Source organism: Anticarsia gemmatalis, chromosome 13, assembly GCF_050436995.1.
Source record: "Anticarsia gemmatalis isolate Benzon Research Colony breed Stoneville strain chromosome 13, ilAntGemm2 primary, whole genome shotgun sequence".
In the NCBI taxonomy this organism is placed as follows: Eukaryota; Metazoa; Arthropoda; class Insecta; order Lepidoptera; family Erebidae; genus Anticarsia; species Anticarsia gemmatalis.
In genome coordinates, this window is record NC_134757.1 from 2,675,687 (window position 1) to 2,692,881 (window position 17,195).

Below are 17,195 nucleotides of genomic sequence, written 5' to 3' on the forward strand. Positions count from 1 at the left end.
ATTTAACGATTCATAATGTTGACAATAGACTTCAATGTATTTTCCTCGTCCCTTGAAGCATGAATACTTCCTCTTAGCTCAAATATTATGAAAGCTTGTACTGGTTACGTATGTGTTCACTATACTACTTTTTTTTAAAGACAACTCCCGCACTATGTATCGCTCTTGTGTCGCGAGGACTTTTACAAACATACAAACAACGGACACAAAGTACAAACAGACCCGAAGCAGCTATTTGTGGATCACATCAATAATTGTATCGTATGGCAATTCAACCTACGACCTCCCGACGCAATGGTTGTGGCGTGGCGACTACCTTAGCCACTGCGCCGTGGAGATCGTCATACTCATATATACGCAAAATCAAGCCTTCTTCTGTAGGAGTAGGCAAAGACCAGAGAATACTATGTTACTTATATTGACTTGTCGTATGGTTAGTGGTCAACCTAGCGTCAAAGTGGTTCAAGCCGGGCGGCCTGTGAGACGACTAGTCGACTGTTATCTTAATGGACAACAACCAGAAAGGCTAACTCGACTTCATGTTTCAGAAGGTGAAACAATAATTATTTGTGTATTTTTCTTTTACCCTATAACGGTCCCACTGCAGGGCAAGGGTCTCCTCCCAAACGAGGGAGGAGGGGTCTTGAGTCCACCACGCTGGCCAAGTGCAGTTTAGTTGTGTATATTTTACATTATATTTATAACTTTTTTATTTAACAAAAATATCAAGTTATAAAGTCTGATTTTTTTTCCGTATCAATATTTATTGTAAGTAGCACACGGGAATACCCATGTATAAAAATAGATTAAAAATCATTTAATTATCGTTTATTAAATGTGGTTAGTGGAACACAGGAAATTGACTTGTGCTATTAAAATAACGTTATGCTAATTTTCCAATTATTAGCTACTAGCTGACCCGCGCAACTTCGCTTGCGTCACATAAGAGAGAATGGGTCAAATTTTTCCCCGTTTTTGGAACATTTTTTTACTGCTACTCTGCTCCTACTAGTCGTAGCGTGATGATATATAGCCTATAACCTTCCTCGGTGAATGGGCTATCTAACACTGAAAGAATTTTTCAAATCGGATCAGTAGTTTCTGAGATTAGCGCGTTCAAACAAACAAATAAACAAACAAACTCTTCAGCTTTATAATATTAGTATAGATTAGTATAGATTTATTTGAAATAAATTCTATATTTTGAGCTGAATTTGATTCAAATTCCAAATAACCTTTATTTCATCAACCTTTTACAAATATATGAATCGTCGTAATATTTTCTATCAACCTCCGTTCGGAAAAACTTAATTATAGAAGATTTTATCACGATGTTTTTCTTTCATCCTAAGGCTTGCTACACACATATTCGGTTCGGCAATATCTATAGAATAACGAAACCGATACGACTCACTTGTTCGGCTTGTGCCGATCGGGTTCATCTACACATATTTGGTTTTGCCGCTCGGCTAAGCCGATTAATGCCCAACCGAATATGTGAGTAGCAAGTAGTAATTAAGCCTTAGAACAAGTGATTATTGTTAGAACTACGATAAAATGTATTAATAGACTTATTTTTTATCTTTTATCTTAAAGTAAAAGAAATAATATTATATTTCCGTCTCAACGTATCCATAACTTAATTATAGCCACATTATCTCTTTGAAAATAGACCTTATCTAATAAACATAAAGTTTGTATTTTAATAGCAAACAATTTTGTATAAAAAATGATAACATGACCTCTCATGACCCCAGGTCTTATGAATATACCCCGCGAAAATTATCTTTTAATTGATAATAATTTTATTAAATTTACTTTTTATTATTTACTATTATTTACTTGACATATACAGATCATATCAGTAATGTCTTGCGAAAAGGTCAGGTGCATAGTATTCGTAACCGGCGGTCCTGACAAGATGTATGGATGTGAATGAAGCAAGAGAAGTTTGTAAGGATCGTAGCGTTTTTTGGTATCCTTATGGGAAAAAAGGCGGGATTTTCTTTATGTATCTACGTATTTATTTGGAATATCTTAACACGCTTGTCAGATAATTAAATCTAAATAACTTTATATTATACTAGGTATATTCATTTGGGTATTACACTAGCATTAGGCGTCCCAATTTCTTTGGGAATACCCGATTTGTTCGGCCTAAATTCATGCTCCGGGTAGGAATAAGTTGGTTTCTCTTGTCAGGTGATTACTATTTTTATACAATATGCTAGAAATCATATTAAAATAATTCATATAAACTTAACCAACAAGAGAAAAATCCGCGATTTAATAGTCTATGAAATGTTTAACCTCCGGTTCCTGAGGTACATTTAGCGGTAGTTTATCTATTCAATAGCGTTGCAACTCACATAAAAAGTACGTTCTTACTCGACATAAACGCGCGGAAGTAATTTTTACATTATCTCGGCGAGATACGAAATATGATTCGTCTCGATTATGCTCGGTGAAGCAAATCCGTAGTTATGTATTTAGCGCCTACGCAAATTCATGTGCTAGCCGAATGTCCGGCAGACACTTTAATTTGACCTATATTTTTGGTATGTAAGTTCCATTAATCGTATGGTCAGTGGTCAACCTAGTGTCAAAGTTGTTCAAGCCGCCCGAAGGCCTTCGACACGGCTTAACGACTATTATCATAATTGACAACAACCGGGACAAACCACACTTTTCACGTGCCCTCCGAAGCATAGAGCACGCTCAGCATAAAATATACGGTCACCTATTTTCCTTTAATTTTACTTTTTGCTATTATTCCTGCTACATTAAAAACTATAACGTATATTAGGTAGTTATTTATTGTTTTATATTCTCTCAGTTCCTATCCAAGAATAACTAGTTTTAATAATAAACATACAACACAAATAAACGTCATAATATATAATTAAACGGAAACAGTACAACTAATTACCAGTACTATAATTAGATCGAATCAATCAACACACCTATACATAAACAAAGAAATTAAGGTTTTATGATGAAGTTCTCAAATAACAATTAATTATAATAATCTTCATAAAACATGTATGAGCAATCTATGAGCTATATAAAAATATTTCTTTCACAATTAGGAAAAATCTATTTATTTAAAACTAGCGGTTTTCCACGATTTCGTCCGTGTAGACATCAGTTTACCGTTTCCACAACTTATTATACGGCTCTACTTATTAGCTCTTGTGGTATTTGAGATTTCGGGACGAGCAAGTGAGTAACCTCTAGTTTTTATTTATATAGATCCTATTAGTCTTTCATTATATTTAAATGAAAATACTATTTAATTACTTGTCATCTGGGGGCACGGAAGTGCCCCCGCAAGTCGAGCAAAAAAAAAGCGGCACGGCCGTAACATCCTTTTCTCGAAGCAATTCGGCCTATTTTTGACACCCCTATAATCTCGTTGTGGATAAAACAAGAAGCCTGGATTTTCAACAACTAATCAGTCATTGTATAAACACGGTATATTTAAAATTTCAGTCAATTTGAACCAGTAGTTTAAGAATGACAACTTGTTAAAATTTTGAATTTTGTCACTCACTGATTCACTGATTCACTGACTCACTGACTCACCGATCATCAAAAGTCTAAGGTACTTCTAGCAGACTTAGAAGCTTAAAATTTAGAATACAAATAGGGTTTAGTGTCTTAATCATAGGAAAAATTTAATATTTTCTAATTTCGGTCCAGTTTTCTAAATACACCAACTGCAACAATAAATTTGTAATCCTATATAAATGTATAAGATTACAAGGTTACATTTGCAGTTAATGAATTATTATTACTGTAGAAAATAAAATAAATAGGTGTAAATAGGTACCTACTACATAAGGCATAACAGGAGGGGGTATAGGGTGGGTAAGGGTGTTTAGCCCATGAAACTGAATAACATTCCCATAGGAAAATATGTTGAATTATGAAAAAAAACGTCTTTCCATACAAATTGGACTTATGTTCGCTCTACAAAAAGAAGTGAGATGCCATCAAAAACATTCTGTAAAAACCTCAAGTCTCGCCGTAAAAAGTTGTGAGATCTATATAATACCAAGTCGATTAATCTATTTATTAGTCTCTACTTAAAGGACCTTCTGTCTTAAGTTATTACGTATGTTATTATCATGCCAATTTAAAAATAAATACCTTTAAAACAAATAGATCGACTTGGTCATCGCAAGAAAACACAAATTCGCCATTATCATTTCAGGAGCATTAACTTCTCGTCGTGCTGTGTAGTGTGATACATACAAACAATCAAATCATGCGATGGCCAGGTCGGTCTATTTGTTTTAAAGGTATTTTTTTTAAATTGGCATGATAATAACATACGTAATAACTTAAGACAGAAGGTCCTTTAAGTAGAGACTAATAAATAGATTAATCGACTTGGTATTATATAGATCTCACAACTTTTTACGGCGAGACTTGAGGTTTTTACAGAATGTTTTTGATGGCATTATTTTATAACTAACAATTTCGACGATTCATAAAGAGTCACTGAATTGATTGAGTCAAACCCAATGACGTCACGATTTAGCGCGCGAATTCGCACGTGACAGAAACTGTTTATTATATACTTAGACTACTACTTACGTGGGATAGCGTAAACAGACGCTAGGATGAGAAGGATGGTGTACATGATGATGAGCAGACAGACAGACAGACAGACAGACAAGACAGGCGTGGCGGGATCCACGCGACTGTTCAGATTATTCTCAACACTGCCACTTTATAGTTAATTGGTGATATACAGTGTGTTGTGGGTTTATAGTAACTAGTGTTTGTGTATTTTCAAGGCTTTGTAACCGTTTATTTTGTATTTTTAGAAACTGTAATATAATTAGGTATTTGTATGGATGTGAATGAAGCAAAGGAAATTTGTAAGGATCGTACCAAGTGGCGTTCTCTGGTCTCCTCCTATGTAAAGAAGTCGTTGTTTTATGTATGTATGTAAGGTAATTAACGGCAGTTTAAAGTCGTTAGGGTGTGGTTTTTTAAGAGATACTTAACTTATGCACAGCATAGAATTTCAAATAGTTGTCACCTGAAATACGTGATACCCTGATCTGTTTAATTTGTTCACAACCTGTATGTTTACTTACTGAATACGAATACTCTCAGTTTAAAGGTCCTCAGTATATGAACAGGTCGTGTAAATTTTCTAGCGTAAATCCTAAAGGAGGTGTGTCCGTGATGAAATTACTGAAGGCGTCGCAGTGTTGATTGTTATCTCGAAGCACTTCTGTTTGACAAAGATATCTGGCCCCATTTTCTGTTTGAGTGACCGTAGTATTATTTCAATTTACAGACGCTGAAGAATAACTTTAGTTGCTTTATTTGCTTAAAATCAAATTAAAGTCATTTTAAGCATAAGTTATTTAATTTGTTAGAAAAGCACGAAGATCGCTCACTCTGTTTTGACGTTAAAAGAGACGAATAAAAATTCTCATTTATTGTATTATTTGCCCGTGGCTTTTCCATCAAAACAAATTCCTACTAAAATTTTAATAAAAATTGCTTTAATTATTTACTGTTCATATGTTTGTTTTACAGACTGATCATAAAATAAGTCTATTTTTAAAAACTGTTCCGTTACTGAGTAACTGACTAACTGACCGGCATACAATGCAGAGCCGAAACTACTGAGCGTAGAAAGTTGAAATTTGGCATGAAGATTCCTTAGTAAGTTTGCAGGAGTAATAAGAGAGTTTTTTTGGAAATTCCACCCCGAAGGGAGTAAAGTTCTATGCGGGCAAAGCTGCGGGCGGAAAGTTAGTTAAGAAATAAATGAACACGTGTTGCTAGTAGAACACAATATTAATTGATGTTTAATATGTTTATTATGAATCAATTAAATGATCACATGAGTTACTGATCTCGTAACCTAATTATCTCGTAATTCTATTAAATCAATGCAGGCCAGACATAATAATTCTTGTTAGAATCATTTTCATGCAACTACATAAAGCTAGTACGACCAAAGAAATGGTACTTTTATATGTTTATAAGAAACCTCGTTCATGGCCAGTGTGGTGGACTCTAGGCCTCACGCCTCCCTCGTTCAAGAGGCGACCCTTGCCCAGCAGTGGAACAGCTATGGATTAAATAAACAGGTGCTGAGTTATTAATCTTTGATATTAGTACTATTTTGTCTTAATTTTAAATGTCTTGTGCTCAAGACTCTTGGGTTATTTTTTATTAATTTTCCATTAGATCACTGAAATACTTAAAATGGTATAGTACTGCCGACTTTTTGAAAACAAACCTATATATGGGAAGAAAATATAGATAGATGTCTTATATTCGTGTTAAATCTCGCAAAATATTAGATGATAAATATAATGCATTCCGATAGTTTAAAACATATACATGGCCGATTGTTTTAGACGATCTTCAGAAAGTAGTATTTTCATGCTTTCTGTCACTTTATCTATCGGTTAGTCTTGCCTTTAGCCCTCAACGGCTATTAAATCAGCAGATAGTGGCATTATCTGGCTCTCGGTGGTCTAAAATTGGTCATTTTCGTGTAAATAACTCTACTATATACTCTAGACTCTCTAAACTATAGAAATTTATAGTTTCTTGTTACCAAATCACCCTGTATAACCCCCACGCAATCACCCCGTGGGACAAAACTGTTCTTGTAACTGTGACGCGTTTGTTATCAGTGTTTTTTCTCTTTATCTTATTAGTCTAACGAATTATTAAGATAGGCTCAGCGGTGTGGCTATCCCGTGACACACCCGTGGGCCATAGTTCGATAACAGAGTCGTTAACTTTAAAAACAATATTTTTTCGTTGATATTTTTTTCAACTTGTTATGTAATATGAATTGATTGAGTATTTAACTTAGTAGATAATAATGAAAACAGGTTTCGTAGTATATAAGATTTTTCTTTAATTATTAAGTTATTAGTTTATTCATGGTTTTCGTTCGGTTAACTGGTAGTTAAGGTTCAAGCTGCTAAAGGTTCTTCTCAGCTATTTTGCTGATTTCATCAATTTTAACGAAAATTGAGAAAATTGTAGTTCGGGTCTAGCTCTAAAGAACGAAGAAGAATGAAACGAACTTGAGAGGTTCATACTCATATTTACAAATATAGAAGGAAAAATAATATAAATTATAAGGAAATACGGACCATTTGACCCGCATTTGACCAGACTCGAGACCTAACCTTTGCCTTGTTAGTGAGATCTTTGCTCAGCAGTGAAACAGTGACAGGGCAAAAAGGTATGATTTGGGTTTGTTAGGAGACACAGTATACTGACATTTCAGCATCCAATATCAACATAAGCCAGCGAAGGAAGTTCGATAAATAATTGTTCGTTACAAAGAGTGATAATAATATGGGAACCCGCAACGCTACAAAATGATATTATTAAAGGCAAAACGCATAGCCGATGTAGGCGAAAATACCACTTGGCTAAAAATGACATTGTGTGATGGAATCAACAACATTTGTGCCGTACTATTTTTACATTATGTTTTATATAGAACACGTTACCTATAGTGTGTGTTAATTGTGAATATTTTTATTGCTGAATATTGTGCGTTCAAGGAACATAATGACAGGTATTTATATTTTTATAATCTTTATAGTCTGCATTCTATATTTTCGTATATCGTTATACTATACTTCACCTGCGCTTGGCGCAATGGTTAACATGCGTAGCTCTGCGTGTGGTGAGTTCGAATCCCACCCAGATAAAATATTTGTATGATGAGATCGAATAACTGTTCTAAGCCTGGATGTTATTTTTTATACTAATGTATATACCACTGCGCCAAACGTGCAGTTACTGAATATCCAACTCTCGCCCTTCGAAACGTAAACCGTAGAATTAGTGAATAAAGCTTGATTACATAACTTTTAAAATTTCACGTTGTATGTATTTACGAACACGTTTTTTACCTATCTAGCTTCTTCTACGGTCTAGGCAGTAGTGTTAAAAACTATTGATTACAAGGTCTCGGGTTCGATTCTTGGGTCGGGTAAAGTGCTATTGGTATTTTTTAATACATATAGAACATTACTCAATAGTAGTCCGGAGTTTAGTAACGTGCCCGGTATATGACAATAGGCTCGCCCCCTATAACATGGGACTAAAATTGTAAATAGCTAAACGTGAGTATATTCTATACACCTCTGCCTACATTTATTGGTATAACAGGCGTGATGTTACGTTTGTAGTTGTCTATACGTACGCACTTTACCTTAGAATTCCTGACGTTTCGGCGCCGGTCCCAGGTGACCGCGGTTGCTGTGGTCCATCGCCCGTGTAACCTATTATAAAGTAGAGTGACTTGTTATAAAGTAATTAGTTACAATACTTATTATCTATGTTTTACACGAATATAACGATAATTTCAATAGTAATCATTCTTTTTAATTAAGTAGATACGTATTCTCCGCATGACTGACCCCTCGCTTTACTTCGATATTATTGGCTAGATAAAAGTGTTTGATAACTAGTCGCTACTGAAAGCCAATTGCAATGACTGATGAGTAAATATAACGAAAGGCAATAATTATAATGATGTTATAATAAAACAACGTTACTGAAAATAAATTTGACTGCCTGCGTGGCGCAGTGGTTTAGGTCACCGCGCCGCTACCGTTGCGTTGGGAAATCGTGGGTTTGATTCCCACACGGATTTTTTTTGTGCGATCCACAAATAACTGTTTCCGGTCTGGTTGTACTTTGTGTCCGTTATTTGTACCTATATTTGTAAAAGTCAATTCTGAGTGCGGGAGTTATCTTTTGATTAAAAGAAAAAAAAGAAAATAAACATAAAACATGCCTTCTTTCCATGGGGATAGACGTATTGAAGTGTTTTTAGATTTTTAATCCATTATTTAAAATAATGAAAAGAGAGTTAAGCTTAAAATAATAAGAAGAAAATAATTTATTTTCTCTACTTGTAACCGGCGGTCCTGTAACAAGATGTAGGTATGTATGTGAATGAAGCAATGAAAGTTTGTAAGGATTGTACCAAGTGACGTTTTCTGGTCTCTGCCTAACCCTATGGGGAGATGGCGTGATTTTATGTATAAAACGTATTATAGAAAATGTATAAATTAGTTAAATCAAAAGTATATCTTAATAAGTGTACTTAGTTAAGATAAAAACATACCGTTATTATAGGTCGCTGAAAATACATCCTACACCTTTTTTCATTGCAATATTTTTATTCACTTCTTTTGCGATACTACCGATACTTATATAAAACGATTAAGTGATTAAATAGGTACAAGAGGTAGGATTTACAATAAAGTGACTACGCATGTATACTTGAGATTTCAAGAGTAAGTAGTTTATTATCACCATTCTTAATACTACAATGCTAACAACGTGGTTGCCTCGTGGGTGAAGCTATTTTTATCTAAGTAACAAAAGCAGCGCGGATCGATCTCTCAGGTTAAGCTACGCTTGCCGAGGATGGTTAGTGGATGGGTGATCGTATTATACATACCGAGTTCTTTTGTGTTTCGGAAGGCACGAAAAATTGTGGGTCGCGGCTGTCATTTATAAAAGATTTTTGACAATTGTTAGTAGTAGTCAGAAGCTTGAAAGTCTAACAAGCATTCTTGCTGAGGGGTATCGTGTTATAACCCTGAGAACTGGGCTGTGGACACTGGACGTCAGATAGGCAGTCGCTTCATGTCAAATAATGGTATTAAATTAATTTCGTCCGAAGATAAGTGACCGCATAGTGGTATTTGAACTGGGCGTTTCCGTGCTTCGTAGGGCACGTAAAAAGTCGATCCCGGTTGTTATCAATTAACATAACAATCGTTAAGCCACGTCAAAGACCTTCGGGTGGCTTGAAAAACTTTGACACTAGGTTGACCACTAACCGTACGAAGAGAAGAAAAACAAATCGGTGTAGTACAGTTTCTGCGCGTCTCCCGTCTTGATATTTGCGTCCATCCATTCATCTCTAAAGAGGATACGAGTAATAATGCCCACGTTTTGTAATGCATTTGAATATCAATGACCACCTGACCCTTTAGTCTGTGACCTCTATACGGGCCTACATTCTATTAATCAATCTCCTTTGTGTAGATGCAGAATCTTTCCGTTTCTTCAATGTTTTTGAGGATAAAAAGTGAGACTTTTAAAATGTGAACTTCTTAGGAAAATAAAGACCTTTATAGATATTTTGTTATAAACATAAATGCTGTATTTTTGTTTACGATTCACATTTATCTGTAACATAATTCTCGACAACCGGCTCTAACTATAGACAAATTTTGTATGAAAACCTGATCAGCTCTTCAAGGAAGCGGCGTAGAAAATTTTTATGAAGTACATGTTAAATGTCAAACTTTCGTACCCTATGATATCGACTGTAGAGAATCGGGCCACTGAGCTATTACTGCCAATATCTCAATTTAACCAATTTTATTATTATTTCAAGACTGCATCATAAGATAAATAGTGAATAGTGCTATTAAATCATCAAATACTTACTCCATTAGAAAAAACTCTCGAATACCTCTTTAAGAATGAAGTAAAAAATAAAGAAATTCAAGGATTTTTTTTACCTAGTCTGACAGTTAAATATCACATACATAGTCTGTCCAAAACCATGTCTAAAGTACAATATACCTTATATCACTATTCTATAATTGTGGGTCAACATAACTAAACGTCTGCACTACTTCACGATCGGCCTTGAATCTGAAATAGACTTGTATTGTCCAAGATACATCGCGTTGACCTCAACTCATTGTGTTTGATCCATTTTGTACGATATTGACCCGCACGTGAAATCATTTTTTATTAATATTGTGCCTTGTAACAGAATGCAAAAAGGGCTTGGTTTTGATATTAAATATGCGAGTATAATTGCTTGTTCCGAAAAGTAGGGCTATTGAGCAATGATAGCTTAGTGGCATAAATTGGTACTTCCCAGGTGGTTGACGATTCGAAACCGAGGCAAGACACCTGTGATTTTTCGAAGTTACGTGGGTATTAGAAATAATTATAACTGGGAAGGAAAAAATTGGGATGCAACCTTACAGGTCTGAGAGTTCTTTAGAACAGTAAATTCTTGAAGGTATATAAACTCCCCAACCTGCACTTGGTTAGTGTGGTGGACTCAAAGCCTAACCCCTTCCTCATTACGGGAGGAGACCTTTGCTCAGCAGCGGAATGTTAGTGGGTTAAATTAATATACAGTTATGTTCAAGAAGATACAAAAATATACCGAGAAAAATAAACTTTATAATTCCTCAAAGTATTTACGTAAGTTAATAAATAAATGTTTATTAAGATTAGTAGTGTGATCCGTCTCGCGGTTTATGGTCAGTAGACAATGTGCCATAATTCTTTTATTGTGTGTGCTAAGTATTATCTATGACAAACATGGCGGTTGAAAAGGCGGGAAATGCGCGTGCAGAATAAAGTTTTAAATTTATTTTATTTCTTTGTTCTGTGCCATTACATTTATTGTATTTTTTATTAGTACATTAATTATTAATTACTTACTACTTTTTTACTTATTATATTCTTTTTTTCGTCTTATGGACCTCACCTCACTAGCGAGCAGCACTTTCCAGTCCTAATTATTCTTCCTAATCCGAGTTAGAATTATAAATACGAGAATTTGTATCAATAGACGTTACTTTGGTACTCTGTTACGCAAAAACTACTGAATATTTCTTATTAAAATTTAGCACACAGGTTTACAACACGTACGAATTGAGACACGAATTAAAATACCCACGTAGGATACTTTTTACTCTGAGAAATCTTTCCGTGTGAAGTTGCGGGCAGAAGCTAGTATCTGTACAAATTTTCTGTATGAAGAGTTCTCATTTAAGTTATGACTGTAGTAAGGATATTTGAGAGTGCTTATCATCTGTCTTTAGTGGTTTGTATTCATATATACTTACATATATCATGACATCGTTGCATGCTTTTTAAAAGAGTATTACTATCTCTGTGGCGCGGTCGGTAGACTCGACTGCTATCCAAGAGGTCCTTGGGTTCGATTCCTAGGGCCGACAAAGTGCTATTGATATTTTTATAATTTCTATTAAACAGCTTTCCGCCCGCGACTTGGTCCGCATGGAATTTCAGCCCCTTCGGATTTTCTACGCTCAGTAGTTTCGGCTGTGTGTTGTCCAACAGCCACTTAGTAACGGAAAAGTTTATCTGGCATTTATCTGTGAGAGTTATTATATTCAGTAGAATTTATGCAAGTCTTTGATTGGCGAAGACCGACGTCAATTGAAATTGAATGCACGAGAACCATGCAACCATGAAACCTTTTCATATTCTAATTTCATTCTCACTAGCCTTGACTTTGTATCTTTATAAGCAAAGAAACGCACTAAAAAAAGTATGATAACGCAACAGCATACATACATCTATACTCATATTATGAAGCTGAAGAGTTTGTGTGTATGTTTGTTTCAACGCGCTAATCTCAGGAACTACGGGTCCGATTTGAAAAATTCTGTGATAGATAGCCCATTTATCGACGAAGGCTATAGGCTATATATCATCACGCTACGACCAATAGGAGCAGAGTACCAGCAAAAAATGTTACAAAAACGGGGAAAATTGTGATCCATTCTCTCTTATGTGACGCAAGCGAAGTTGCGCGGGTCAGCTAGTACTTAAATATACCGTTCATTTGTAAATAATCTTATCTAGAAAAATGTAGGTCGGGTATTGTACAATTTAAGTTTCTCAATGACAATAAATAATAATATACCTAGATAGTAATTTCGTTTAAATAGATAAGTCCCTTATAGTAATCAAACTGGTTTTAATGTATTCGGCAACTACACAAATGTAGGGTAGGTTTACAAGACTTCAATATGGCCTTGGGTGTGGGGTAGCAAATATCTGTGTTGCCAACTTATGAATTTAAATCAGTGTTGCTTATTTTGAAATCAGTGTTGCCATCTGAAATGTAGGAATTGTCATTCATATTATTTTATTAGCTAGTTTAAAGGTAAGTCAGGAATGCCTCCACCTAATCATATAATAGACATTCGGGAAAACTATTCCCATCTACCCAATCCGCTGATATAATGATCAAAATATATTGAACGTACAAACGTTCACGCAATCGTTTTTTATTAGTAACAACAATATAATCTTAACTTTCATCATACACAATAAATCATATTAACGCTATAATTATTTATCTTCAAGTAGTTAACCTAATAAACGTATTATAATAAGTCAACACATGGATTTCATCACAATCGTTTAAGCCGTTTCGTAGATAATCTTTGACAATATACATGACAATTTAATCTTGTACAACTTAAGTAATATATAATATGTTTTAATTACATTATCGTTAAGATAAAGCTTCAATTACTTGTTATGATAAGAGTAATCTGAAGTTAATTAATCTTTGATAAGAATAGTTTCAGAATATGGCCTATATTGGTATTCGAAATGTCGGGGATATGATTGAGTAGTCGAAAATATTCGAAATCTATAGGATCGCTGTGCAATGATATAAATTAAAAGATAAAGATTCAAAGGTCCACTAACAATACGATAAAATAATAAGTATTTTTCTCGAAATTATTAGTAGATCTACGTATTAGAAATAAATAAATATCATCGGACAACTCGCACGCGGTTATTTTCAAACTAAGCGGAGCTTGTACTATGGAAAGAAACTCGTGCTCATCACATAAATATTTGTCCCGGGTGGGATTCGAACCCACTGCGGCGCTACTGCTATTACGGCGAGACGGTACGACAACGGTAACCACTGCGCCAAACATGTAGTTAGAAGGGATTGAAACTCCTCAACCTGCACTTATCTATAATTGTGGACTCAAGACCCTCATAGAAGAGTCTTATCCAGCAGTGGGCCTATCAGATCATTATCACGTTCAAATCATCATCATGGAAAGTGAATAATCCTAAGAGATGTATAGAACTAATATTAGTTCATAAGTTGTCATTAAATGTATTATCTCTGTTATCTTGTAAATGTCGTTCAGATTTAATTGTAGTTGTATGGAGACGGCTTTTTTACTTTCCAGTAATAAGTTATACAACTTGTAAAATTTAATATGCGGACGTGAATGGAAATGCCGGGAGGAGACACCTTAGAAAAACACATAGATCATATCAGTGATGTCTTAAAAATTGCAAAAAGGTCAGGTGCGTAATATTTGGAACCAGCGGTCCTGTATGCCAAGTGATATGCATGTGGTTGAGGCAAGGAAGTTTGTAAAGACCGTACCAAGTAGCGTCTTCTTTCTTTGTTCGTTTGTTCTTTCTCTGCCTTCACGCCCACAGCTAGAAACTTAAGTAAAATTTACAAGGACGTCGTTGCCACACTTACCACAAAAAGTTTTTAGTGAAAAGCCTTCTTCTACTAGCCACGAAGTTTGCATGCAAAACTCTACTTAGCTGTTGGACTGTAGTGCACGAATTGCAATTCTAGTAGAATATTCCCGTAATCCCGTACTATATTCAATCCAGTTACGCCCTCATAACGTCTGCGCAATGCAGACACTATTAAAACCAGAAGCTAACTAGTTGAAGCCGAATTACATTACTGCCATGATACTGTACAGTTCACTTTTATTGAACGTGCTCTGCAAATGAACGTAATGTCTTAGTTTATAAGACAGTCTCGGGTTTCCACTAGAATTCACTCAGTGGAAACCGATCTGTTTAATACATACGTAATAACACCCCTTCCTCCCTTGGGGGAGGCAAACACCAAAGAACGCCACTTGGTACGATCCTTTCAAACTTCCCTTGCCTCTTTCACATCCTTACATCTTGTCTACAGGACCGCCGCCGGTTACAAGTGCCACGGTCCTGAGGGCCTACTATGATTGGTGAAAACGAAATTCCGTAAAGTTTTGAAAGTGTTGGTTTATGACCTTTCCCTAAAAATGTGTTCTGTATCGGATAAGCATGCTTTACATTTTTGTATCATAGTTTGACCGACATCTTATATAGGATAGAACTATGATAAGAAACAAACTAATGGCAAACAAATATTCGTTTTTTATTATAGTTGGGCCCCTTTTTTAATCCGTGATCTTTAAATAATTTTTAAATTATTGTGTTGAGGGATTACTGTCCCCCTGCTGGGCATGGATCTCCTCCCGTAATGAGGGAGAGGTTAGGCCATGAGTCCATCACGCTGGCCAATTGCGGCTTGGGAACTTTGCATACTTTCAAGAACTGAAAGATTGATACATAATATGTTAAAAAGTGAAAAGTTGACTCCATATCATGTATGTTTGTTTGTCAGACAGGCGTGTGGCGCGTGACAAGGATGGAGGCGTGCCATTGGTCACCATGCGCCCACGGCATGCGCACGCGTCGCTTGCAGGGACGCACTTGACATTTCTTCATTTGCATAAAACATTGTTATATATTTTACATTTTCATTAAACAAATAAGAAAGTCATTTTTGAAACTAATTTAGAATTGTTAAAAAGATAAATTTGTATTCTCATAATTTAAAGGGTTTGTATCAAATCAATAAATCAATGGGATGCAAATTCCATTGGGTATGGAATCAACGGAATAAAATTGTACTATATCTGCACGAAGGCGGGTCAGTTTGCTTGATAATCATCATTTACTTACAAATAGTATAACTATGTTATTTTCATGTTTTTCAGTTAAAGTCAACAACCAAAATAAATAATTCGATCACATACTTTAAGCAAACAAATATCATAATCAAACTCCATTACGTATACCGGTAGTTTATATTTGTATGTTGTCTTTCTATATGAATACATTTGCTGCCAACAACCCTTTTGGTGGGTTCCAAATACCCACAAAGGGGAATGTTGACAGCGAAAGTGTTAAAAAAAATGTTATTTTTCACTTTATTCAAAAGTTAAGTGTTCGTGTTATTTCTCAAATTCGTCTCTGTACAATGTTTTGGTTATACCCACAGTAATTCTAAATTAAACAGACAATCGGGGCGTGGTGCTTACAAGATTATATTTTTATCTATTTGTTAATTTAATGATAATAGAAATAAAACAAAACTTACTTTGACGTAAGCCGGATGAGTTCAGCGGCTGACGAAATTCTTGATAATGTTTATTTTCTTGTTATGACTAAGGCTGTTTTATAGTTTACTATAATGCTAAAATTATAATCAATTTTACTTTTAAAAACTTTATACCTAATTAAGCTGTTTTTAGGTGATTGTGGTCACAAATTATTATTTCCGAATCAACACGTACTTCTGAGCGAGTTGTTTATTCATTTTGTGGTCGTCAGTTCATCATGCATACAACCACGTGGAACAAAAATCCTTTTTTTATAAAATAATCAGGTGGTCCTGTATCACAAGGGGAATGGAGATGAATGGACGTGAATGAAGCAATAGAAGTTTGTAAGGATCGTGCCAAGTGGCGTTCTATGGTATACCTACCCCAATGGGAACAAGGCGCGATTTATTTGTGTGTATTTTCAGTATTAAATATAATTGCTTCCTTTACCTAATAATAGAAATACGTGTATAGTAAAAAATGTCTTTATCTCTAAAAGTTCTTGGAAAGTTATAAACAGTCATATTATTTTTATCTATCTGAGACTGCCTTTAGTCAGAAATAATTATAGGCTTAAAACGTGACTGCTTATAGTGGAGAACGCAGTTATCGCAGTGATAAGGATTGTCTGAATATGAAACGTGGGCCTGGCTAAGATGATAGAGACTGAGTGCTCTTATAAGCTTTATAGACTAATTATAAGTAGGCACTTAAATTACATCACGTATGTAATGTACTAACGTTTCGCGGTCCCATGTAATAGGGGACGAAGTCTACTGTCATTTACCGGGCATGTTACTAAAGTGGAGACTTGAGAGACATATTTATATAAATAACGAAAATATTAATAGCACTGCACCCAACCCAGGAATTGAACACAAGACTTTGTGGATAACAGTCGAATGCACTACCCCTACGCTTGTTACACACATATTTGAGTCGGATGTTCGGTTTGGCAGTATTTATCGAACAATAAAAGAGCTAAATAAATAGATGTGTGGATATGAATGAGGCGAGGGAAGTTTGTAAGGATGTAGTAAGTGGCGTTCTTAGGTATCTGCCCACCCCTAGGGGAAAAAGTCGTGATATTATGTATGTATTCATTGACATATGTATGCATGTTTGTATGTATGTATGTACGAATAATAAAAATACAACACG

General features: G+C 35.1%; 1 protein-coding gene across 1 annotated transcript in view; it reads right to left on the reverse strand.

Annotated features, from left to right (window-relative positions):
• The window catches only part of LOC142977577 (membrane-bound alkaline phosphatase-like), a 28,699-nt gene extending 23,971 nt beyond the window's left edge, over window positions 1-4,728 (reverse strand). The window contains exon 1 of the mRNA XM_076121550.1: window positions 4,603-4,728. Within this exon, the coding sequence (XP_075977665.1) occupies window positions 4,603-4,648 (46 nt within the window). The 5' untranslated portion in view covers window positions 4,649-4,728. The remainder of the gene's footprint in view (window positions 1-4,602) is intronic.
• Window positions 4,729-17,195: the final 12,467 nt, after the last annotated feature.